This window comes from Pseudorca crassidens, chromosome 9 (genome assembly GCF_039906515.1).
Source record: "Pseudorca crassidens isolate mPseCra1 chromosome 9, mPseCra1.hap1, whole genome shotgun sequence".
In the NCBI taxonomy this organism is placed as follows: Eukaryota; Metazoa; Chordata; class Mammalia; order Artiodactyla; family Delphinidae; genus Pseudorca; species Pseudorca crassidens.
In genome coordinates this window covers 757353-781759 of record NC_090304.1, presented here as the reverse complement: position 1 = coordinate 781759, position 24407 = coordinate 757353, and the positions used below count along the sequence as shown (strand labels likewise).

At 60.7% G+C, this 24407-nt stretch overlaps 1 protein-coding gene across 7 annotated transcripts; it reads right to left on the bottom strand.

The window, feature by feature from the left end:
- Positions 1-4729: 4729 nt before the first annotated feature.
- EPS8L2 (EPS8 signaling adaptor L2) lies at positions 4730-23131 on the bottom strand. 7 transcript variants are annotated; one of them, XR_010945849.1, is made up of 22 exons: positions 22881-23130; positions 20354-20476; positions 20191-20246; positions 19327-19391; positions 11573-11734; positions 11012-11161; positions 10843-10922; positions 10587-10729; positions 10428-10504; positions 10139-10265; positions 9858-9946; positions 9683-9757; positions 9325-9473; positions 9075-9207; positions 8848-8960; positions 7412-7517; positions 6647-6760; positions 6308-6377; positions 6002-6182; positions 5757-5889; positions 5525-5670; positions 4730-5181 (listed from the first exon to the last, which is right to left on the bottom strand). XR_010945849.1 is itself a non-coding variant. In XM_067747779.1 (21 exons), the coding sequence occupies exons 2-21, from the start codon at positions 20395-20397 to the stop codon at positions 5587-5589; spliced, it is 2121 nt and encodes a 706-aa protein (XP_067603880.1). In that variant the 5' UTR covers positions 20398-20476; positions 22881-23131; the 3' UTR covers positions 4730-5586. The 7 variants fall into 7 exon arrangements, 5 of the variants coding, with proteins under 5 accessions (XP_067603880.1, XP_067603879.1, XP_067603881.1 ...); XR_010945848.1 differs by having other exon boundaries at positions 5519-5670; positions 22881-23127; XM_067747779.1 differs by having other exon boundaries at positions 4730-5670; positions 20384-20476; positions 22881-23131.
- Positions 23132-24407: the final 1276 nt, after the last annotated feature.

The following is a 24407-nucleotide window of genomic DNA, read 5'->3' as shown; positions in this document are numbered from 1 at the left end:
ATATCTCTTCACCTGGCTGTTCATTCATATCCTTTAATATCCCTTATAATAAACCCGCGATCTAGTAAGTAAACTGATTTCCTGAATTCTGTGAGCCGCTCTAGCAAGGAGGGGGTCGTGGGAACTTCCGATCTGTAGTCAGTTCGTGAGAAGCACAGGTGACCTTGCATTGGCAGCTGAAGTGGGGTCTCTCTTTCTTGTCTCTGAGCACCTCTCCTGTGGGTTCTGCAGCTCTGTCTCTCCCACTCCCCACACCCCTGGGGGTGTCCTCTGGGGACATCCCAGCATGGCCTGGTGGTACCCTGGGCCTCAGCCCGCATCCACTCTGCCCATCTGAGAGGTGAAAGTGGTTTCTGTGCCTTTTCTGCGGGCCGAGTTCAAGTCTCTGCTCAGGGACAGTCGCAGAGAACACCCTCCCCAGCTTTGCCCAGTTCCTGTCTCTGTCCTTGGTTGTCAGTCTCCCAGTAGATTCCATATCAACGATTCTTATGCTTTTGGGCCTCAGGACACTTTTATTATTTATTTTAAATTTATTTATTTATTTATAAAAATATTTATTCATTTATTTATTTATTTTAGTTGCACTGGGTCTTAGCTGTGGCACACGGGATCTTCTTTGCAGCATGCATGTGGGATCTAGTTCCCCAACCAGGGATCGATCCCGGGCCCCCTGCGTTGGGAGTGTGGAGTCTTATCCACTGGACCACCAGGGAAGCCCCCTCAGGACACTTTTAAACACTTAAAAATTACTAAGGCCCCCAAAGAACTTTTACTTATGTGTGTTATCCATCCATATTTACTGTATTAGAAAATAAAACTATGAAAATTTAAAGACCTGCATTTATTCTTCCTTTTAAAATAATGACGACAGACTTGTAGAAACCATCTATACCATGGTTTACCTCAGCTGATCCTCTAAACTCACTTCCAACCCTTTAAGTGCTCACCAATCCTGAACGAATTATGTCTTGAATTTGCCTAATTCTAATCCAGACCCCAAACCTCACACACACCTTACCCTTGCCCCCCAGATCCTGCTAAGACTCTCAAGGTAGCTAAGCCGCGTAGCTTTATCGATCTGTCCCTTGGTAGCATTTTGGGGAGCCAGCATTCAACACATAAAGAATAGATTCCTGAGAAATAGTTTTTTAAAAATTCAGTAAGAAGAGTGGCATGAATACACGTTTCTGCGAACCTCCCTGACGTCAGGCTTCTCAGCGGCAGCTGGACGTCGTCACCGCGTCTGTCTTCGGTCAGTTGGGAAATGTCGTCTTGGTCGAAGCATCCGGAGAAAATCCAGCCTCGCCCAGACTTGCAGCTGGAAAGGCAGGAGCACATGAACAGCCTTTTGGGATCCTCGCGGACTTTCTCCTCTGCTCCGACACCAAACCCCAGCACGTGGCGTCTCTCGGGGCGGTTGCAGTCTGGACCGGGAGCCCACCCCGTGCACCGCTCACTGGGGCCCCGTGGACCCTCGGTCCATCTCGCTCCGTGGACGGGTCTCTGGCCGCCGTGATGCTGTAACATGGCGCATCGGTCGTTTGGAAAACGCTGGTTCAGAGTCTCCCATTCCGTGTCCACGTGGAACTCACACCAACATCACAAGCTCGGAGAAAGGCCTTCAGGTCGGGAAGCCGTCTCGCTGATGCTGGCAGGTTCCAAAATTCTCATTCCCACTAGAGAGCTCGAGTTTACCGTGGCAACAAGGACTGTCTGCTGTTTTTCTCATTTTGGAGAAAACGTCTGCCGAGAACCCCGGTGTGAACAACGACGGCCCGTCGGTCAGTGGTTCTCACCCCTCGCCCGGCACCCGAGCCCAGCGCAGCGGGACGCTTGCGCCACGGCCCAGACTGAGGTCAGTTAAATTCGGAGCGTTTGCTGAAAGCGCTTCTTTCCCTGGGAGAGTGTGTGGGGAAGACGGGGGCCCTGCCCCGTGGCCACCCCGGGACCCTTGCTGAGCCAACAGCTTCACCCACTGGGGCTTTTGCGCCATCTGTGCCACGGGAGCCCAGTGAAAACGGCAGCTCACCTGGTGTTAGCTTCCGAGTCTGCGTTAACAAAGTATCATAACCTGCACGGCTTAAACACCAGGAATTCACTGTCTTCCAGTCTTGGAGGCTGGAAGTCCAAGGTCAGGTGTCGGCAGGGTTAGCTCCTCTAGGGCTGTGAGGGAGCATCTGGCCCAGGCCCCTCCCCCAGCCTTGATGGTTTGCTGCAATCTTTTTTTTTTTTTTTTTGTGGTACGCGGGCCTCTCACTGTTGTGGCCTCTCCCGCCATGGAGCACAGGCTCTGGACGCGCAGGCCCAGCAGCCATGGCTCGCGGGCCCAGCCGCTCCGCGGAATGTGGGATCCTCCCGGACCGGGGCACGAACCCGTGTCCCCTGCATCGGCAGGTGGACTCTCAACCACTGCGCCACCAGGGAAGCCCTGCTGCAACCTTTGATGCTCCTCATCTTGTAGAAGCAGCGGCCTGACCTCTGCTTCCATCTTCAGGTTCGGGTTAGGCTTCTCTGTGTGTGTGTCTATGTCCCTTATTTATAAGGATACTAGTCATGTTGGGTCAGGACCCACCCTCATCACCCTAACCTATATGAACTTGGGGGGAAACAATTCAACCCGTAATATACCGCTGTCCTGTTAAGCAGCTTGTGTAGCCTCCAGGGCCCCCCAGGGACCTGTGGACCCCACCTGGAACGCCGCGCCATGCGGTTTAACTACTGAACAGGTCGAGAGCTCCTCAGCTCTAATTTTGCCTCTCGCGTTAGCCTGACACTTCAGGATGTCAGTCGCGGTGGGGCCGGGTGGTTGGTCGGGACCCTTTTCATGCTTTCGTGCCGTCCTCACCTGTGAAGCCGACCCCGCCGAGCAGCACCTTGCACAGGTGACAGGTGTACCCCTCACCTCTATTGTGTTCCCAGCAGCTCGATGTAGGTGTGAAGACATCTCACACCCTATGCTATTTTGTGCAGTAACCTTTTGGTGAATCGAATATTTTGAAAACGTTAAAAAGACAGGAAAATGAAGAAGCTCCGCCCAAAATGTCACGGGAAGCCGCTCTGGCCTCCTGGCCCGGCCTGTGTACGGGAGGAGAGGAGGGGACACAGAGCCATGCCACGCGGGTGGGAGGAGGGCCACAAAGACGAGCTTGTCCCCAAGACAGAGACGGCCTTGTTGGGGGGGACATTTGCTGGCGGCACAGCCGGGTGCAGAGCGGGTGCTGGGCGGGCAGCTCCCCAGTGTGACGTTCCCCGCTCCACCCATGGTCAGATCCCCGCAGCCTCCGCTGGGGCTGCTGCCATCCAACCCTCCCTCTGCCCTGCTTGACCAGGGCAGGGTGGGAGGTGGGGACGTGAGTGGTTAGGGACACGCATCAGGCCAAACTGCATTGGAACCCAGGCCCTGACCCCCTCTGGGGCTCCAGGCAGGGGACCTGGCCCCTCTGTGCCTTGCTCTTGGGAGGGTGGGGAAGCCCCTCCTGGGAGCCCAGAGGCCTGAGCAGAGAGGCGGGGCCGGGGCATCTCAGAGCAGCTCCTGGGTAGTGAAGTCTGGCCTGGGGCCCCGGGGGAGAGGGCACTGAGGTGCTCATCCCCGCTCTGAGGCAGGGGCTCAGGCAAGCAGGGGGCGGGGCAGGGTGTGGGAGGCTGTCAGGTCCAGGTTCCCCACTGCTGGCTGCTCTGGACCAGCAGGGTCTGTGCCCTCAGCCCTCCCTTTTCATCTTGGACTCCTTGTCTGTGGGGTCCTGCCCAGGCCTGGGAGGACAGAGCCTCCTCTCGTGGCCTGGGGTTGTGGGGAGAACCTTCCTTTCCCAGGGAGAGGGGGCCGTGGTGATCAAGTCTCGGTGTAGCCCGGAAGGCCCCAGACACCTCCAGTTGCCCTTGACTGGGCTCTGCTGGACAGACTCGGCCCAGCACGGCCTGTCCCAGTTGGGAGTCGGGGCTTCCGAGGCCTGGCCCAGAGAGGGACAGTCGGCCCACCATCTCCCACCGTGAAAGGCACAGCCTGCCTCTGGGTCCAAGCTTCCTGTGGTTGCCCATCAGGTAGAGACCCCGGAACCGAGGCCTCTGGACACCCTGATACAGGGTGGGTCCACCGGCTGCTTTGGGGATATGCAGGTCAGACGCCCCTGACCTAGCCAGGTGCTAGGGCACCCCGGCCGTCACACACCACAACAGGCAGGGCCGCCAGCAGAGAGCACCAGAGGCCTCCAAGGGTGGGGCCCAAGTTCGCTCATGGCCAGGTGGCCGGAAGCCTGCGTGGTGCGGAGAGCTGCACACTGTGTGCTCAGGGACCCCTCCGCTCCTGCACGGACCCCGTCCCAGCTGGCCATCTGCCCGGCCCTGCAGGCCCACGCCCTCTTCTGGGGCAACTCCCTCAGCTTGGGCTAAGCTCTCTAAATCTAGCTTCCGTCTTGCTCCTGTGACTCACGCCCCCTCCCTCCCTGGAGGCTTGGCAGCCCTGCTCCCCACTACTCCCACTCGGGCCTTCTGGACGGACATCAGTGGGCAGGGCCCCCCTCTCAGCCCCCAGCTCCCAGGAGTGTCCTCTGGGCCCTCTCGCAAGGGTGTGGAGGGGAGGGTGTCCTGGGCCCCCCACTTGGGTCCAGGGGTGAGCAGCTCACTGGGAACATCCCCAGCCCCGCCTGGCCACAGCCTGCCTCTGCTCGGGAGCTCTTCCAAAGGCGCAATCCCGGGGGGCTCCAGGAGACAGACAGACAGACAGACACAGGGCTGCTGGGAGGCTTAAGTGCTTTAATGATATGGATTCTGAGCCGTGGTCACCTTTCCTCGCTGGGGTGCGACCCGCAGAGTCCAGGGCTCCAAGACCCACCCACCCCGCACACAGCACGCCAGGCAAGACTGGCCTGAAACTTGCTCAGAGAAAGTTCCCTTCCGGCTCTGCGGAGGGGGGAGCGGGCAGGGCTCGGGTGGGGCTGAGGGGTGCCCAAGGCCAGAACTCGGGTGAGTGGTGTTCAGTCCATCCTTGATCCTCCAGGTGGTGAAGGGAGAACGGCATGCCCCCCACCCCAGTGGGGCCGGAGTCCCCCAGCCCACCCAGTTCAGAGCCAAGGGCAGCTGTGTGGCTGGGGTCTGCTGCCCTGGTGGCCGGCAGCCGGCCAGCTGGAGGTATGGGGATGCAGAGGTTGCAGGGGGCCGTGGGGACGGCGGCAGGGCCTGAGTCACCTGCGCTGGGAGAAACCCTTGTGTGGACGGAGGCGGCCAGAGGAAAGTCCCCTGCCCCCTCCCAGGGTGCGTGTGTGGGTTCTGTGGCCTCAGGGAGAGCTGTGGGAAAGGGTAGGGCCGGGCCTGGGGCCGGCACAGCTCTGGCCTCAGCGGGCGGGCGGACGAGGGGCCGGCACCACCTGGTGGCAAGTTTGGCTACGGTGGGCATCGGGGCAGGTGGGGAGTGTGGGCCGGGGCACCGCTGAGCTGGAGGACAGGCCCCACGTGCCACGAGGCGGGCGAGCCGGTCCCCAGCCGGCACGACTCTCCGTCCGAGTCCACGGTCCGAAATACGTACACGTACAAAAATAATACTCCAGCCGCGGAGGCGGGCCCCGCCGCGGGCCGTGCGCCCCGCCGCGGGCCTTAGCTGTCTTCCTCCGCCCGCCTCTGGTTCTTGGAATGGAACTTGCTCATGAGCTCCTCCAGCTCCGACCCACCTTGCTGCTTCTGCGGGAGCCGGGGGACCCGCAGGTCAGTGTCCCGCCAGCCCCCCTTCCCGGGGCGCGCGGGGAGCGAAGGGCGGGGCGGCTCACCTCCAGGACGGCCTTCTGTACGGTGAGCTGGCTGTACACGCGGGCGCCCTCCTCCCCGCACACCTTCCGCAGCTCGTCCTTGTTGAGCGAGAAGAGCTGGGGCCCCGTCAGGATGCCCAGGTTCTCCACGATCCTGGGGGCGGGGGGCAGGGGGCGGGGAGGGGGGCGTGAGGGCGGGGCCCTGGCCGTGGGCGTGGCGGCCGCCGCGCCCGCCCCCTGCCCGCCCCGTGCGCCCCTCGGCTCACCGGGCGCTGAAGGCCTTGGCTTCCAGCCAGGCGCGGACCTCGATGGGGCCGGACTCGTAGGTGAGCGGCAGGTGCACCGGCTGGCTGCGCTCCACGCGGAAGTGCCGCGTCGGCTGCGCCTTGATGTGGCTGATCTTCTTGATGAGCTCGTCGTTGACCTCGTCCATGTGATGCATCAGCTCTGCGGGGCGCCAGGCGGCTCAGGCCTGCCCCGCGCGTACCCGGGGCTCCCCTCCCCACCGCCTCCCCCGCTGGCTCTGGGCCCCCCCACCCCCGCCCGTAGGGTCTGGCGGCCCCATCCCTCACCGCCTTTGTTCCCGGCAAAGCCTGGGGTCAGCTTGTGGGTTGGGCTGGCAGGACCCCAGTATTTCCCCCCCTGCAGGGTGAACAAGAGGGGCGGTGGGGGCGCCATTAGGTCAGCTTATCATCCCTCCCGGCACCCCTCCCCGCCCCTCCTCCCCCACCTCCCAGGACCTGCCCAGCCCCCCACCTTCCCAGACTCAGCCCGGAGCCGGGGAGCCCCCGCACCAGCCCCTATAGCCGCGGGGTCCAGGCTCCGGGCCGGTCTTTCTCTGCCCACCCCCCACCAACCCCCCCGCCACCCGGCCTGACCCCGCAGCAGGACAGAGCAGACCTCCGCCTCACCTGCTCCAGGAGGGCGTCCTCCGGCCGGGTCTCGGCGAGGATGTTGCCCGGCACATAGCCTGCCTGGCCGCTGCGATTTCGAAGCTTCCACCACTGGTGGTCGCCTTCCAGCACCTGTGGGCGCCGCACCCCCGCATCACCCCTGACCCACAGCGCCCGCTCGCCCCGGCCCCGCCATAGGCACCAGTGATGGGTGCTGGGACCGCCCGTGTGAGCCCCTGTTTACCGATGGGCCAGAGAGAGCTCCAGAGTCCCCCCTGAGCCTGCCCCCCCTCCCCATTCTACACACCCCCTCCAGGTGCCCCTGGCCCACCTGGCCTCCCACCCATCCATAGGGGCCACCCCCCTCCCCGTCCCTCCCAGCAGCCTCCTAAGCCTCTAGTGTGGTTGTGGATATAGATCCCCCCCCCCCCCCCCAGCTGCTCCACTTTCTGTCCCCCAGCGGGTGGCCTGGATTCAGGACACAAAACTCTGAAAGTGCCTTGAGGGGGCTCCCGGGGTGGGCATGAATGACAAGCCCCTGCTGGATTGGGGGATCCCCCACTTGGCACAGGGAGGGCCCACCCCACCCCACCCCACCCCACCCCACCCTTCAGCCCGAGCCCAGCCCAGCCCAGGGGCCCTTGGGCTCCCTCTGAGATCCCCAAGACAGGGAGGCCCCTCAGCTGTGCTGGGGCAGGTGCCAGGCTGCTGACCCAGAGTGGAGCCCTGGGGTCAGGCAGATCCCACCTCTGGACCACCGCCCGCTCCCTGGCCCCCACTCACCTCCAGGACCTCGTCCTTGAGCACCGACAGCTCGTTCGCGTTGCGGGCTGTGAAGTCGTAGAGGACCTTGACGTACTTGGCCATGGCCGGTGCGGGTTCGTAGCCCCTGTGTGGAATGGGAGGGGCTGAGGCTCAGGGCTGGGCTGGGGTCTCTTCCTGGGCCTGGGGGAGGGCCAGGGGCAGCAGCTTCCCAGGTGAACGGCTGCGTCCTGTTCTGCGGCACAGCGGCTGCGGCTGTCAGCTGGGATGGAAACTGTGACAGCCCCGTTGCGTCTGGGGCCCCCTGCGTGGGGGGGCAGCGGAGGCAGATGGAATGCAAGGGTCTGTGGGCACAGCAAGGCCTGCCCTGCCCTAGCCCCTAGCCCTGGAGGCCTAGGGGTCTCCAGGTCCAGCCCCCCAGGGGATCTAGAGCCAGGCGTGTACCCGAGAAAGGACAGGCCGTCCCTGGAAAGTGGCTGACCATCGGGGGAGGGCCGGATGCTTTCAGAGCCATAGTCCCTCTGGCACTGCAGACACGATGCAGGGCCGCCCGTGGGCTGCAGGGTCCCAGGGTGTCCCAGCTCCTGCACGGAGCAGGCCTGTGCCTGCCACCCGTGCTGGGCCATCCCTTCTGGTCAGTCTGGCCCCTGATCACGAGGGCACCCCTCATACAGGTGCAGGGCTCGGGACCCTGGGGAAGTGGGGGCTCTGGGGCTGGGGCAGCCTCTGGGGCCCTGGTGGGGGGCTGTGTCAGGATTGGCCAGGGTGGACTGGTCAGGGGCTGGAGGTAAAAGGATGAAAATGTTTCTTGAAGGTGGCCCTAGGCCAGGGACCAGGGCATCAGGCTGGCGGGGCACAGGGAGGGGCACACTTGTTCAGAACATGGATTCCAAGCCCCTCCCCTCCTGAGACTGAATCCTGGGGTCTGGTGGGTAATGAGCTCCCCAGGCAGGTCCTGGGCCAGGGCTGAGAACAGAAAGTAGGAGGGGAGGGGAGGAAGGATGGGGACTCCCCCAGGCCCTGGGGCTGTACGACATGGTCTGTGGAAATGTGTGTGGCCAGAGGGAGAGAGGCCGTTCCCACCCAGACCATCGGTCTCCTCCTCCGGCTCTGCGGCTGGGCCTAAATCAGCCCCACCAGGGCAACTGGGATCGTTGAGACCGTTTAAGTTCAGTGGTTTAGTACATTTCTAACCATGATTCTAAAGCATAAACGTGGAGAAACAAAAAGAGATGACGTATTAGGTACGTCATCTAAGCACTTTATGGGTGCTTTCGACATTTTCCCCTCAACTGTACACCACAAAGTTGAAAGGAAACCCGGCTCTAGCGTGGAAAGCGGTATTTTGACGGTCGTGAAAAACGCGTTTGCTGCCACCTGGTGGCAGTGTACCCATAGCAGAGCCTCCGTGATTTGAGGGGTGAGCGTCACACTCCCTCACTTTGAGCAGAGCTTACCTGTGAGCATGTGGGGAGCCGACTTGGGGGAGGACGTCTCCCTGGGGTGTGGGCTCAGATGCGAGGCCATGCTTTGGGGAGTTTCTGAAGGACGTGCGGCTCACTGGAGTTGGCTGTGGGGAAGCGGACACTGGGACTTGGTGTGAAGCAGGGGCTGGGCCAGGAGGGCGGGGTGGTGAGGGCAGTGGGCGGGGGTGGAGTGCAAGCGGGGCTGCGGGCGCTCTGACCTCATCAGCGGGGGCTGACGCCAGCCCCTCCACCTCCCAGGGGGCCTCCTGCAGCACGTCCAGTGGTGGCTCCCAGCCGCTCTGGAACTTGGGCACGTAGGGGGGCACCTGCGGCTCCCGAGGCCACTCGGAGCTGGGGTGGGAGGTCCTGGGGTCAGCTGGGCCACCCACCAGAGCTGGCCCCACCCAGGACCCCCAGCCCGCCCGCCGAGGGACCCATCCTGGTGTGCGCCCCATGCCACCACCCTACCGGGGTCGTGTCCAGGTCTCCCCCAGGGACTCCCACAGCGCCATCTCCTTGGGGACCAGGTGGCCGCGCAGGAAGCCCACAGTGTCTCGGGAGAGCAGGGGGCTGTAGACGGAGCGAGCAATGTCTGGGCCACCACAGGTGCTGACGATCTGGGGCACAGCGGGGCGTCAGAGGCCCCCCCCACCCTGCGCCTGCCTGCAACACCACTGGCCTGCCCACTGCGCCCCCCACTCCGAGTGCAGACGCCGGCCCCAGCCCACTGCCCAAGGTGGGCACTTGCTTCCCCCCAAGTCAGGGGCAAGCCCCCCAGGCCCCCGCTCCCCCGCCCCAGCCCCTGCCTCCCCCCAGCCCCAGGCACCAGATCCAGAGGCCCGAAGAGGAAGTGCACCAGCTCGGCTGCGCTAGGATTCTGGATGTGCTTCTGCAGCTTGGCCTGTGGGCAGGGAGCAGGCCGACCTGTGGGGTGGCACCAGGGACAGGGCACCCCACCCACAACATCAGCTCGGAGGGATGGGGTGGGCCGCCGTACTCACAAGCAGGTTGATGGCCAGCTTGGTCTTCCGGAAACAGTCAACAAACTCGGCCTCGGAGGGGGGCCGTGCTCGCAGCGTGAGGACGCCCTCTGGACAGGGGGTTGGGGGGTGAGCCTGGCCGGCCCGTCGCTGCCCCGGCGGGTCTGGCCTCAGTCTAGTGTTCCCCACCCGCTGAGACTGGGCCTTGCTCCACTCAGTGGCCACTGGGCTCCCCACCTCCACTCCTGTGTCCACCCCGATGCCCCTTCCCTGTCCGGTGCCCCCCACCCCCTGCCCCGCACCTGCCGGCCCCTTCTTCCCCTTCTTCTTCCCCTTCTTGCGCTGGTTCAGCTGCTTGAAAGCCTCAGCAGCCTTCTGCAGCCGAGCCACGAACCACTCAATGTCGTCCAGGGCGCAGTTGAGGATTTGCTGGGGTCAGAGCAGGGGCAGGGGTCAGCCTCCGGAGCCCCACCCGCTGCAGGGACACCCCCACCCGCTGCCTCTTGGCCCCTGGCCTGGGGGTGGGTGCTGGCTGGGGGTTGGCCCCAGGAGCCCGGAGTGGGTGGGAGGTCCTGCCGGCCCGAGACCCACCGTCTCCTTCTCGATCTTCTGAGCCAGCACGGCCCTCGGTTCCTCGTCCTGCGCCTGCGACTCCCAAGTGCGAAAGCCTGTTCGGGAGCAGAGCTGCTGCTGACTGAGCCCCCCCACCCCAACCCTGCTGCCGCCCCCAGCCCATCCTCCTCGGCCCACCTGGGTCTCTGAGCGGCATGGGCAGGTCCACTCGGTTCTTGGTGGAGGGCGAGTCCCTGCCGTAGCGCTGGAAGGGGATGGGGGCTGGGCCCTGGGCCGGGGGCAGGACGGACTGCCGCTGCCGGATCTTCTCCTGGTGGCCCCTGAAGTGGGACGAAGGGCCGCTGAGCCTGGCCGCAGTCCCAGCCCCAGGCCCGGCCCCGCCCCTCGCCCCTCCTCCCCCGCCCCTCCCCCCGCCCCTCCTCCCTCCCCCTACTTGAGGGTCTGTGGCCGCATCTTCTTCCCCAGGCGGCAGTCGGCCAGCGCGCTCTCGATGTCCTCGTGCACCAGCTCCGCCTGGGGGGACGGGGCATCAGGCTGGCTCTCCGGAGGGATCTGGGCTCCCTGCCCCGCGCCTATCCCGCCCCCCACTGCCCGGCCCTCACCTCCACCTCGTCGCAGTGGAAGAAGTGGACGTCGGGCTTGCTCTGGTCTGAGTCCTGGCACACAAGCAGGAGCACCGATGGGTAGCGTAGCTGGTTCAGCACCGTCTGGCTGTGCCGCACGGTCGGCAGCGGGAAGTTCTCCAGCTCCTCCTGGGGGACAGGCGGCTGGGACCAGGCTCGCCATGGTGCATGGCGAGAGTCCCAGACACAGAGGAGGGCTCACGGCCATGGGCACGGGGAAGACCCGAGGAGCGGATGCCAGGGACGCGGGCTGACTGTGGGCGTGGCCTGTGGCGTTCACGCCACGGATATGGAACGGAAAAGGAACGTGGCCTGGACATGGACACGGACCCCACGGGGCAACGTGCACACAACGGGCCCCGCCTCGGTACAGCCGGTGGAGAAGCTCTGCGAGGTGGACGTGGCCCTGTGTGACGTGGCTCCCCTGTACTCTCGGCCCTCGGCCTGCTCCCTCTCCCACAGAGGCCCAGTGTGTCTGGGTCACTGCCTGTGCCTGCCTTGCAGGATGGGCGAACGCCCTCCCTCCTGCTGCCACCATACCTGGGATTCGATGTCCAGCAGCCGCAGCGACTGGTCGTTGACCTGCAGCAGCATCTCCTGTGTCCAGATCTTCTCCTTGGAGCTCAGCTGCACCAGCTTCCGGATGGCATCTTCCACGGACACAATGGCCTCACTCTTGTCCATGATGAACGTGGCCAAGTGCTGGGTGGGCAGGCAGGGGGTCACTCTGGGTGGAGCCCTCCTGGTGCCAAGAACCAGGGCCAAGGGGCTGTGCCCTGGGGCTCTGAGGGGCTAGGGCCAACCTTGGGGGTCTGATGGGGCCACAGCCAGCCCTGGGGGGTCCGAGGGGTCATAGTCAACCCTGGGGGTCTGAGGGGGTCACAACTAACCCTGGGGGTCTGAGGGGAACATCCCTGCCCTGGGGGTCTGAAGAGACAAAGCCCCACCTTGGGGGTTCTCTGCTCTCTTTGGGGGATGTCTGTGGGGGCCATGGACGTGCCCTGGCAAACCCCTTGGCAGTCCTACACACACAGCCCCCAGCCCACCCACATCTGCCACTGGGCTCCGGGACCAGGCTCCCTGCCCCTCCAGAAGCCCTGGTGCAGGCTCACGACAGGGCCTTGGCACATGCCACCTCTGCCCGAGCCCCGTCTCCCCCAGCCCGCTCTTCCTTCCAGACTGTGCGCGGACACCACCTTCCTGCCTGCCTGGCCACGGGCTCACTTTCAGCACGCCCCCGACCTGCCCTCGTGTTTATCATCATCCGACTCTATGCTGGACACGACATGCTTCTTCGTTTGCTTTCTGTCTGCTGCCTCCCCGGCGCCTGTGACAGTGCTGGGCCCCCAGCAGGCCCCCAGTGAATGTGATGGGAATGAACGAGCAGCCCATGGGGACCCCTGGCCCGCCCCGCTCCTCTCTCTCCAAGGCTGGCTCAGGCCCCTCCTCCTTCCAGGATCCCGCATGTGTCCTCGCTGACCTTTGCTGAATTCAGTAGACAATGCTGGGGCAGCGGGGTGAACACTCACAGAAACTCCAGGCAGTTAAGGCTTAACCACAGAACATGGAAGCATGAAAGTGCTAGTAGGAAATACTAGGTAACTTCTGATAATCTCAGGAAGGCCTTCTTCACTGGGGGACTTTGCTAAGCAAGGAAGAAAATCCAGATGCTCAGAAGACAAGGCCGGGACTTCCCTGGTGGTCCAGTGGTTAAAACTCTGAGCTTCAACTGCAGGGGCGTGGGTTCGATCCCTGGTTAGGGAACTAGGATCCCGCATGCCACGCGGTGGGGCCACGAAAAAAAAAAAAGGTAATAAAAAGACAAGACCAATAAATTTGACTTAATAAAAAAAAAAATTTCTGCCTGAAAAAAAGTACCACATACAAAGTATATAAAAACCCCCTACAGATATAATAATAGATATAATGGAGGTGATGTAGGCTAATTTTCTTGATACAGGAAAAGGCCAACATGCATTACAATGACAGTTCTTACTTTGTTAAAAGCTCTATTTTGTTTAATAATTAAGGATACCAACGATAAATGAAAAAAGAATGAAAGAATATGTAAATAAGTAAAAGATTAACAGCTCAATAGAAAAATTGACAAAAGGTATGAACACAGAGTCCGTAGGAAAATAAATATAAGTAACCTTTTAATATAGAAAATTATACACAGGGGAATTTCCTGGCGGTCCAGGGGTTAGGACTCTGCGCTTTCATTGCTGAGGGCCCGGGTTCAACCCCTGGTTGGGGAACTTAGATCCCACAGGCTGCACGGTGCGGCCAAAAAGTATATATATATACACACACGCATATATGCAGACTCATTCAATACAAGAATTGCAAATTGAAGCTGGAGACTATGACTTTCGGAATGAGTTTTCGCTTATTCTGTTGCCCAGCACTATCAAGCCCTTGCGGGTTACACTGGCTGGTTAAGACGTGGAGAAGGAGGAACCCTTGCTCCGCACTCGCCTGGCTGCTCTGGGGAGGAGTTGATGACACTGGACCAGCCCACATGCTTCCCTCTTACAATCTCAAGGCAACCTGCACACGTGTAGAATGTGGCACGGGTACAAGGCTGCTCCCTGCACAACTCTTGGAGGCCAACCTACATGTCCATGGGCAGGTTAGAAGGAGACTGGGCAGGGGAATTCCCTGGTGGTCCAGTGGATAAGACTCTGCGCTCCCAATGCAGGGGACCCGGGTTCGATCCCTGTTTGGGGCACTAGATCCCACATGCACGCTGCAACTAAGAGTTAGCATGCCGCAACCATGAGCCTGCATGCTGCAACTAAAAGATCCCGCATGCCGCAACGAAGATCCCACATGCTGCAGCTAAGACCTGGTGCAGCCAAAATAAATAAGTAAATAACTAAATATTAAAAAAAAAAAAAAAGAGGGACTTCCCTGGTGGTCCAGTGGTTGAGAATCTGCCTTCCAATGCAGGGCACGTGGGTTCCATCCCTGGTCGGGGAACTAAGATCCCACATGCCGCAGGCAACTAAGCCCACGTGCTCTAGAGTCTGCACGCCACATCAAGAGAGAAGCCTGTGTGCAGCAACTAAGGTCCAACGCGGCCATAAACAAATAAACAAATAAATAAATATTTTTTAAAAGAAAAGAAAAGAAAGAGAGTGGGCAGAAACGTGCAGTGACTATCAGGCAGCTGGTCTGTCTGCATGAGGCGCGTCGTCAGCAAAATACTGCACAGCCAAACCATCCCACCCATGCTGCCCGTGCACTCCAAATGACTGAAAACATACGGAGCGTATTCTCTGCCCAGAATGGGATTCAATTAGAAATCCATAACAGAACGATAACTACAAATCCCTATTAATGGGAAATTAAGCAACACACTTCTAAATAAATCATGGGTCCATATTTGTAGAAGTTAAACAGCACACTTTTCAACAACAAATGAGTGAAAGAGGAAATCACAGGGGAAATAAGAAAATATCTAGAGACAAATGAAAATAGAAACACAACATATCAAAACTTATGGGATGCAGCAAAAGCAACGCTAAGGGGAAATTTATACCTATAAATGCTTACATGGTTAAATGCTTAAAAAGAAGAGAAGTCTAAACAACCCATGGGTCAAAGAAGTTACAAGGAAATTTAGAAAATGTTCTGAGTCACAGCAACATGGGTGGACCTAGAGATGATCATACTAAGTGAAGGAAGTCAGGGGCTTCCCTGGTGGCGCAGTGGTTAAGGATCTGCTTGCCAATGCAGGGGACATGGGTTCGAGCCCTGGTCCGGGAGGATCTCACATGCCGTGAAGCAACTAAGCCCGTGCGCTGCAGCTACTGAGCCTGCGTGCCACAGCTGCCGAAGCCCATGAGCCTAGACCCTGCGTTCCACAACAAGAGGAGCCACCGCAATGAGAAGCCCGCGCACCGCAACGAAGAGTAGCCCCCGCTCACCGCAACTAGAGAAAGCCCGCGCGCAGCGACGAAGACCCAACGCAGCCAAAAGTAAATAAATAAATAAATTTATTTAAAAAAATAAATAAGTGAAGTAAGTCAGACAGAGAAAGACAAATATCATAGGTTATCACTCATATGTGGAATCTAATTTAAAAAAAATGATACAAATGAACTTACTTACACAACAGAAACAGACTCACAGATTTCGAAAAAAAACTTATGGTTACCAAAGGGGAAAGGTGGGGAAGGGATAAAGTAGGAGGTTGGGATTAACGTACACACACTACTATATATAAAATAGATAACCAACAAGGACCCACTGTGTAGCATAGGGAATTATATTCAATATCTTGTAATAACCTATAATGGAAAAGAATCTGAAAAAGAAGGAATACATGTATATGTATAATTGAATCACTTTGCTGTACATCTGAAACTAACACAACATTATAAATCAACTATACTCCAATAAAATAAAATTTTAAAAAAGAAAATATTCTGAGCTGAACAATAATAAAAACAAGCACATCAAAACTTGTGGAAGAAAAAAAAAAAACTTGTGGAAGAAGATAGCTACAGCAGTACTTAGAGGGGCTTTATAGCTTTAAATGAATGGCAGAGAAGAAGAAAGACTTGCTATCAATGGTCTGGGCATTCCTCTTCAGAAGCTAGAAAATGACAATCAAATGAAGCCCAGAGTAAGTGAAAAGAAGGAAACTAAGAGCAGAAACCAATGAACTAGTAAAATACACAAACAACAGAGAAAAATCAACAGAGCCCAAGGTTGGTTCTGAAAAGACTGATGAAATTGATAAACACTTAGCAAGACTGACCAAGAAAAAAATAGAGAAAACACAAATGATCAATAACCAGAAGGAGCGAGGGGACATCACTACAGATCATACGGGCATAAAAGTGAGTTTATAATAAAAGAAAACTTCCCCCAAAGGAAGCCCTGTATTCAGGGCCTCACAGGTGGATCCTAACAAATACTTAAGAGGGAAATCACAGCAACCTTCCATAAACTCTCTCTGAAGAGACTAGAGGAGCAGGAACATTTCTCCACTCATTGTATAAGGCCAGCAGAACTCTGATACCCAAACCTGCCAAGGGCACTGCAGGAAAAGAAAATTGTAGACCAATGTTCTAATAAATATTAATGCAAAAAAATCCTTAATGGGCTTCCCTGGTGGCGCAGTGGTTGAGAGTCCGCCTGCCGATGCAGGGGACACGGGTTCGTGCCCCGGTCTGGGAAGATCCCACATGCCGTGGAGCAGCTGGGCCCGTGAGCCATGGCCGCTGAGCCTGCACGTCCGGAGCCTGTGCTCCCCAACAGGAGAGGCCACAGCAGTGAGAGGCCCGCGTACCGTAAAAAAAAAAACAAAAAACCTTAACAAAATAGTAGCAAATTAGTCTTGTCAAGTCAATACATGAAAAGGATAATAAACCATTAGTAAATGAAGTTTATCCTAGAAATGCAAGGTTGGTTCCACATTTTAAAAAATCAGCATGATTCATTACATTAACTAAGTAAATACATTTCAATTGAGAAAGCATTTGATAAAATTCAACAACTTTCATGATAAAAGTTCTCAGCAAACAAAGAATAGAAAGGAACTTCCCCATTCTAGTAAAGGGTATCTACAAAAACATACAGCTTATAAAACGGGGAATTCTGAATACTCTCTTCTAAGATTGGACACAGGCAAGGATGTCCACTATCATTACTTTTATTGAGCACTGTCCTGGTAGTTCTAGCCAGGGCAATAAAGCAAGGAAAACAAAGTGGCTAAAATTAAGAAATTAAGTACTGTATTTTCAGACAAAATGATTGCGTACATAAAAAAATCCAATGAATCTATAAGCAATTCCTGAAACAAGTAAATGAATTCAGCAAGGTCTCAGGATACTCAATCACTACACAAAAATTCAATCATATAAAACAAATGCTGAGACATCCCTGGCGGCGCAGATGGTTAAGAATCCACTTGCCGATGCAGGGGACACGAGTTCAAGCCCTGGTCCGGGAAGATCCCACATGCCACGGAGCAACTAAGCCCTTGCCCCACAACTACTGAGCCAGTGCGCCACAACTATTGAAGCCCACACGCCTAGAGCCCGTGCTCCGCAACAAGAGAAGCCACCGCAATGAAAAGCCTGCGTACCTCAACGAAGACCCAACGCAGCCATATAAATAAATAAATAAATAAATAAACAAACCCACAAGGCTTCGGTGCCCCCCCTCCCATGGCCACCACCTCTCACCCTCCCTCTTGGCCTCAGCTTCATCATCCGGGAGGGGTCAGCAAACCTGCCCACATCCCCAGCCTTGCTGGCTGCTGGGCAGGCAGGAGAGGTGGCCCCAGCCTGGGGTCCTTCCACAGGCTAGCCTGGACCAAAGTCTAGGAGAAGGGCTGGGAGGCCCCGCTGGCACAGGTGGCTCCTCACCAAGGAGGGCAAAGTCCTTCCCACAGAGAGGTGGCAGAGCGGCCCTTGGACGCTGAGCCTGCAGCAGTCATGAGCTGACCACACGAGATGGCCCCTGCCTGCCCAGGTTGGCAGTGAGGGCTGATCGGCAACACAGCCCAATGCAAGAGCCCTAGGGACTCCCATGTCTCATTGCACCCACTGTACAGAGGAGAAGACTGAGGCTCAGAAAGCAGTGACTCACCTGGCTTCTGTGGGCATGGAGGGTTCTAAGGGGAGGGACGTTCTTACCTTCCTGGTCCAGGCCCCCCACCTTCCTGATCCAGGCCCCCCACCTTCCTGGTCCAGGCCCCCCACCTTCCTGGTCCAGGGTTCCCCGCTTCCTGGTCCAGGGCTCCCCGCTTCCTGGTCCAGGGCTCCTCACCTTCCTGGTCCAGGGCTCCCGCTTCCTGGTCCAGGCCCCCCACCTTCCTGGTCCAGGCTCCTCACCTTCCTGGTCTAGGGCTCCCCGCTTCCTGGTCCAGGCCTCCCACCTTCCTGGTCCAGGGCTCCCCGCTTCCTGGTCTAGAGCTCCTCACCTTCCTGGTCCAGGGCTCCCCACCTTCCTGGTCCAGGGCTCCCCACCTTCCTGGTCCAGGCCCCTCACCTTCCTGGTCCAGGGCTCCCCGCTTCCTGGTTCAGGGCTCCTCACCTTCCTGGTCCAGGGCTCCCCACTTCCCGGTCCAGGGCTCCTCACCTTCCTGGTCCAGGGCTCCCCACTTCCTGGTCCAGGGCTCCCCACCTTCCTGGTCCAGGCCCCTCACCTTCCTGGTCCAGGGCTCCCCGCTTCCTGGTCCAGGGCTCCCTGCTTCCTGGTCCAGGGTTCCCCGCTTCCTGGTCCAGGGCTCCCCACCTTCCTGGTCCAGGGCTCCCCACCTTCCTGGTCCAGGCCCCTCACCTTCCTGGTCCAGGGCTCCCACCTTCCTGGTCCAGGGCTCCCCACCTTCCTGGTCCAGGCCCCTCACCTTCCTGGTCCAGAGCTCCCCGCTTCCTGGTCCAGGGTTCCCCGCTTCCTGGTCTAGGGCTCCCCACCTTCCTGGTGCAGGGCTCCCCGCTTCCCGGTCCAGGGCTCCTCGCCTTCCTGGTCCAGGGCTCCCCACTTCCCGGTCCAGGGCTCCTCACCTTCCTGGTCCAGGGCTCCCCGCTTCCTGGTCTAGGGCTCCCCACCTTCCTGGTCCAGGCTCCTCACCTTCCTGGTCCAGGGCTCCCCACTTTCCTGGTCCAGGGCTCCCCACCTTCCTGGTCCAGGGCTCCTCACCTTCCTGGTCCAGGTTCCCCACCTTCCTGGTCCAGGCCCCCCACCTTCCTGATCCTGGGTCCCCCTCCCTCCTCCCACTTCAGCCATTCCCAGCCCTGCTGTCCTGCAGGTTTGGACGATGACCAGGAACCAGGAACTTGGCCGGCTGCCACGAGCAGGAAGGTCATTTTAAAAACGTATTTCCTGAGTTCTAAGTGTGAATTAAAAGTGACCTAGGAGCGAAGGCCTCGGAGCTGGCGGCTCCTCTAGAGTGCAGCTACCCATCTCGACTGTCCAGGCTGAGTGGGATTAGCCGTGGAGGACGTCCCTGCAGGAGCTCAGAAACTCCTCCCTCCTAGTCTGGCTCCCTGTTGTGAGGCCAGGATGACAGTTTCCCTCCCACTGGGGTTTCCAGGGGCACCCAGAGCTGTCCTTGCCTTCCTGTGTTGCCCCTGGCATCCCTCTCCCTGATGTAGCCCCAGGGTTCCTGTGCCCCTCAGACCGGGAGCTCCCCAGGACTGGAGGGAGGCTCTGGGGGTGAGCCCAGTACAGGCTGCCTGCTGTGGGACCACTTCTCCCCCGGCCTCAGTTTCCCCACAGGCCCGGGGATCCCAGAGCACAGAGGACAGGAGTGCCCCGTGGGGTGAGGGGCTCACCTGGACGTGGTACTGGGAGGTCTCGTGCATGATGACATTGGAGTTGGAGTACTTCTTCCTCTGCTCTGAATAAGGAGACACGGTCACTCACCCCTGACGGCGGGACCCCAGATGGGGCCGCAGGGAGGGCAGAGTGCAGGGGAGGAGGGCTGCTCTGTGGGCCCTTTGTGGCCTCCAGGAAGGACACAGGGCACAGAATGGAGGGATGGCCCCTCCTGGCAGAACATGGAGCTCCCTCGGGCCCCAGGAGGGACCCCCAGCTCAGAGTGGTGACGGCACAACTGTGTCTGGGGTCTGTCCTGGAGCAGATGCAGGAGGCTCAGCCTCCTTTCCTGGAGGCCCCCTGCCCACCTTCCTGGGGAGGGGTCTGGTCCAGGGCTTCCCCCAACTCCAAGAGCTCCCAGCTCCCATCTCCCTGCCTCTCCCTGTCCCTCCCTGGGGGTCCTTGCTTTCCAGAGGTGGCACTGCATGGCTGGGGGAGGGTCAGAGCTGGGGGAGGTGGGGGCCAGCCAGGCCCCGCCCTCCCAGAGCAGACACCTGGCAGTCAGTCCAGCAGGAGCCCCCGCCCCTGGAGGATCGGGTGGCGGAGAAGAGCACAGAGAATCAATATTGATGCTCCCTGAATTATTAGTAAGGCCTCTCCCCTTACTGGCTCACTGTGGGGAGGGCTATTCAGTGGCCAGAGTTTGGGGGAGGGACCTGAGCACCTGCTGGTTGACTAGGGTCCAGGGGCCTTCTCTGGGTGCCCAGGGCTGACCTGCGTCTCCCCGGGTGGGGGCCTGGCACAGCCCTGGAGAAGGGAGTGGGCGAGACCCTCCCAGCCGAGCTGGCCCCCGAGGCCTCTTGTCCTCAAACCTCACTCACCAAACAGGTCCTTGGCACTCATCTTGGCCACACCGTCAGACCGGCCCAGGCTGCCACTGCAGGGGAGGGGCTGGTGAGGGTGGGGCCCATGCCGCACCCCTCCCTGGGGACTACGGGTGGGTAGCGGGTGGTGGGGGCCTAGTGGGTGGGGGTGGGGGCTCACTTGGCAGCACCCGGGCAACAGCTCACGGACCCTGATTGGCTCATGGCGTCCTCGACGGTGGCTGGCGGTGAGAGGGCAGACCTCAGAGTGGCCTGAGTCCAGGGCTTAGTGCCTGGCCCACACCTGAGTGCACAGGGGAGCCAAGCTGACACCTTATCGTGACCTGGCCGGGGCCTTGCTACCCCAGCACAGGGCCTGGGTCCCCTCCCCATCCCTCCCTGGATCCAGGGCCTGGAGCGCCGATGGCCTGGCCAGATTCCCCAGGGTGCCTGGGCAGGCAGTCCTCAGGAAGCAGAGCCCTGCCTTCCGGACACACCAGGACCACCCCTGCTCCACAACCCAGCTGGTGTTCACTGCAGCCCCATCCCTCCCTGGACCCTCGGTCCTCTACAGGGACCCCCAGGACGTGCCAGCAGAGGGGTCCCACCCCCAGAGGCTGTCTGGAGTGGGGCTGCGAGGAAGATGTCCTGGGGGCTCTGAAGGGGGGTCGGGGGAAGAGGCACCTTCCAAGCAGAGGGAACAGCATGTTTAAAGGCCCTGAGGCAGGTGGGAGCCAGACAAGGGAGAAAGGCAGCAAAAGATGAGGCTGGAGCCCAGGGCGAAGGGTAGGGGGCCCGGGGACCCAGAGCCCAGAGTGAAGCGCAGACGGAGCCCACCCTCTGAGGGGTGAGCAGAGCCTGGTGCCCCTGGGCCAGGCTGACATGTCCTGTGGGATTCTGTGCTCTGTGGGGACCTCTGGGTCCACACTGTGCCGCATCAGATGTCACCAGTGATGCCATCCATCTGCGGCTTCATTGTTTAGGGGGCTGCAGGGTTGGGTCGCAAGCCAGGGGTGCTGGTATCCAGGGCAGGTAGTACCTGGTACCTGGTAGCTTGACCAGGTACTACCTACAGGGAAGGCTCCCAGGAGGCGTGAGGGATCCGGGGGCTTCAGGCTACCCCCTCCCACATGCCACCGAGGGTCCCGGCTTGGCCAGATTCCTCTGTCCATCTGTCCGTGGAGAATGTCCGGAATGCTCATGACCTCAGTAGGTGAGCCCGAGTGTTTGCTTAATGGGATTCCTGGCGGGCTGAGCCGAGGGTGCTGGGCACGTGTGTCCAGATACACACACGCACCTGGGCGAAACCGCGGCCTGTGAGCACACAGACACCTAGGTCGTGACATTCGGCCTCCCCTAGGGGGCGGGGTGGGGGGCCTCAGGGCCGGCCAGGGAGGTGGGTCCAGGCATCTGGGTTGGGGAGCAGCTGGGGGAGAGGCCACTTACAGGCCAGCTCCAGCGGGGAGTAAGGGGCTTCTTCAGCTGACTGGGGTGGGGATGACACTAGCCCTGAGGACCCCAGGGCCCAGGCTGCACTTTGGTTTCACTGTGGTCATTTTCCGGGTGCAAAGGAAGGCCGAGTATGGTGCCTGGTCAGGCAGGGGAGGGCGAGGAGGCCCAGTAGGGCAGGGAGGGCAGAGGGACCAGCTCCAAGTTCAAATTCCAGCTCGCAGCTGACCGACCTTGGGGAGCAGTCAGCTTAAGGCCCAGGGAGCCAGGTGGGGCCCGGGATGGGGGAGACCCTGGGGCTCTGGCTGTGCCCAGGTCTGGGCCCTGCGGGTTGGGGGAGGGAAACGCCTGGGACGCTGTAGGTGGGGAGCAGGGCGCCGAGCTTGCACTTGGGAGGCAGAGGCAGGCGGAGAGCTGGGCGGCGCTGGACCCCTGACTGCACTGGGCAGGGCCAGGAGAGGCCCCGCCACAGGCCGTGGGGGAGGTGCGGGAGCAGAGGCGGCGCCAGCTGGGCTGGGCCTCCCAGCGCAGCTGGGGCTGACCACATCTGGGTGGGGCACAGGGGGTCGGTGGCGCACTTCAGAAGCACCAGGAACCCTGCTCACCCGCCTCCCCTGCCACCGGGACACCTGAGGCACATGGTCTGCCCCAGGCCAGCCCAGCCCAGGTTGGAGGCACACAGGCCCCGGCAGCTCGGCCCCCAGCCTCCTCCCTGAAACTCCCACACCCCAACCTTAACCGAGAGCCTGACCCCGGCCCGATGCTTCCCTGGCCCTGCGTTTCAGCCTGCCTCTGACCCACAGGAAGCCGGCTAGCACGCCAGAGGAGCCCCCAGCCTGCCCCGGCAACAGTGGTACATGCAGATCCTTTGAGGGGCAGGGGCTGACCTCCTCAACACCGCTTCACTGGAGGAGGGGGTTCCTGCCACCGAGCCCCAGGGCTGGGAGGCGGCCGGCTGACTCAGAAGCCACTGGCTTACAAACATCCCCAGCGCACGGCGCCGCCCCAGGACCGGACGGGGCGGGCCAGGCCGCAGGAACCCGGCTGCGGCCACCAGCCCAGGGAAAGCCCGCGGGCCCGGCGCGGCCCCTCGCGCCCGATGCCCCATGCGCCCCGGCCCGGCCTGCAGACCCAGGCCAGGGCCCCGCGTCGCGCTGCCACCTGGGGAAACTGAGGCCCGGGCAGCCCGCCCTCCGTGCGCTCGGCTCCCCTGTGGCTCCAGGGCCGAAGCGGGTGCGGGCGCTAGGCGGGGCACTCACCTGCTCCTCTCGCGGCCCCGCGCCTGGTCGCCCACTGGTCCCTTAGTCCGCGCGTCTGTCCGCCCGTCTGTCGGAGCCTGGTTCCAGAGGAGAGAGGGACGCGCGGAGGAGCCGGGGCGGGGCGCGGGGAGGAACCTGAGCGGCAGGTTAGAGTCACCGTGCGCGGGCGGGCACTGGGCAGGGGCGGGGGTGGGACGTGGATGCCCCGCCCACCCCGCCCCCGCTCCAGACCCCGCCCCCACCGCGGCTCCCCGCGGACGGTCCCCACAGCCACCCGGGTCCCTCTGCGCAAACCCCACCCCTAAAGCGGGGGCGCTGGTGGACGGGTGGGCGGGGCCTGGAGCCCATCCCTCGCTGGGGTGCTCTGGGCGACAGCGCGCCCCGACGCTGCTCTGAGATCTACCCGGGGCAAGCCCAGCTGCCTGCACCCCAGAGGAGTGGCGTGGAGTCCTGGGGAGGTCAGACCTGCCCCTGCCAGGTGCCCCCAGCCTCAGGTGCCCCAGGACCCGGGGCCGAGTCCCATCCTCTTCCACTGGGGCCCCTCTGGTCTGGAGGGAGCGCTAGGGCCAGGCTTTAGTCTGAGTGAGTCTCAAAGGTAGGACCATGGGCCAGAGGTCCTGCAGTCCAGCTCCCTGAGCTTGCCAGGTCGGGGGCGGGGATACCTCCTCCACGATCTAGGAACTCCTGAAGTCTCTTTCCTTGTGTCGCCCAGCCCAGCGTGGGCACCCCCTGAGGAGCGGGGTTATCCCACGGCCGGGGAGGGGGGCGTCGGGACGCCTGTGGCCTATGCTGTCCTTGAGTGCCAGGGCAGCGTTGGTGTGAGAGCGCTCCGGGCAGTGACCCGCACTTTAGGCCAGGCCCCAAGCTCTGCCCGCCGTTCTGTCTTTCCTCCTGCTGAACTGATCCCCAGGATGGCCGTGCCCACCAAGCTGGGTAAGGAGGGCAGGCCAGGTGGTGGTGGGCACCCCCAGGCACCCCAAGGCTCCCGCTGTTGTCCTGGGGTGGGGGGAGCAGGAAAGGTGTGCCAGGACGTGGTCCTAGAAGGCCGCGCAGCTGGTGTTTGCCAGGAGCCCCAGCTAAGGAGACACAGTGTCCTGGAAGGCCAGCGGCATTGTCCCTCCCCATATCGCCAGGGCCTTCCTGCCTGTCTGGGGTGTTACTGGTGAGCTCGCACAGGGGTACAGGGAGTGGCCTTCGTCCTCCAGCCCCGCCCTGCCGCAGAGCCCTGGCAAGGCCTGGCTTCCTGGTTCCGTCTCCCCTCTGCTGACGACGTCCCCACAGGGGACGGCACGCCAGCCCTTCCAGGAGTCTGAGCCTGAAAGGGCAAAATGTGGGAGACACGCAGGGAGGGGAGCAGCTGAGGTGGGAGTTCTCTGCTTCTGAAATCAACGTGATTGGGAGCATTGATGCCCTCAAGAATGCAGTTGGGGGTCTCGAGTCCCAGGCTGCTCGGTGGCCACCTTGGGTGTGGTATGCCCCGTGGCCAAAGCAATGGGGATGCCAAGGGCCTGGTCCAGACTCTCGGGC

What these genes read in the sequence shown, in the direction of transcription:
- EPS8L2 (XM_067747778.1), bottom strand. Translation starts at nt 20,397, where the DNA reads ATGAGCCAATCAGGGTCCGTGAGCTGTTGCCCGGGTGCTGCCAA. An exon ending in GAGTGCCAAGGACCTGTTTG is followed by an intron (nt 19,392 to 20,190) that starts GTGAGTGAGGTT and finishes CTCCTTATTCAG; the next exon opens with AGCAGAGGAAGAAGTACTCC. An exon ending in ATGCGGCCACAGACCCTCAA is followed by an intron (nt 10,730 to 10,842) that starts GTAGGGGGAGGG and finishes GTCCCACTTCAG; the next exon opens with GGGCCACCAGGAGAAGATCC.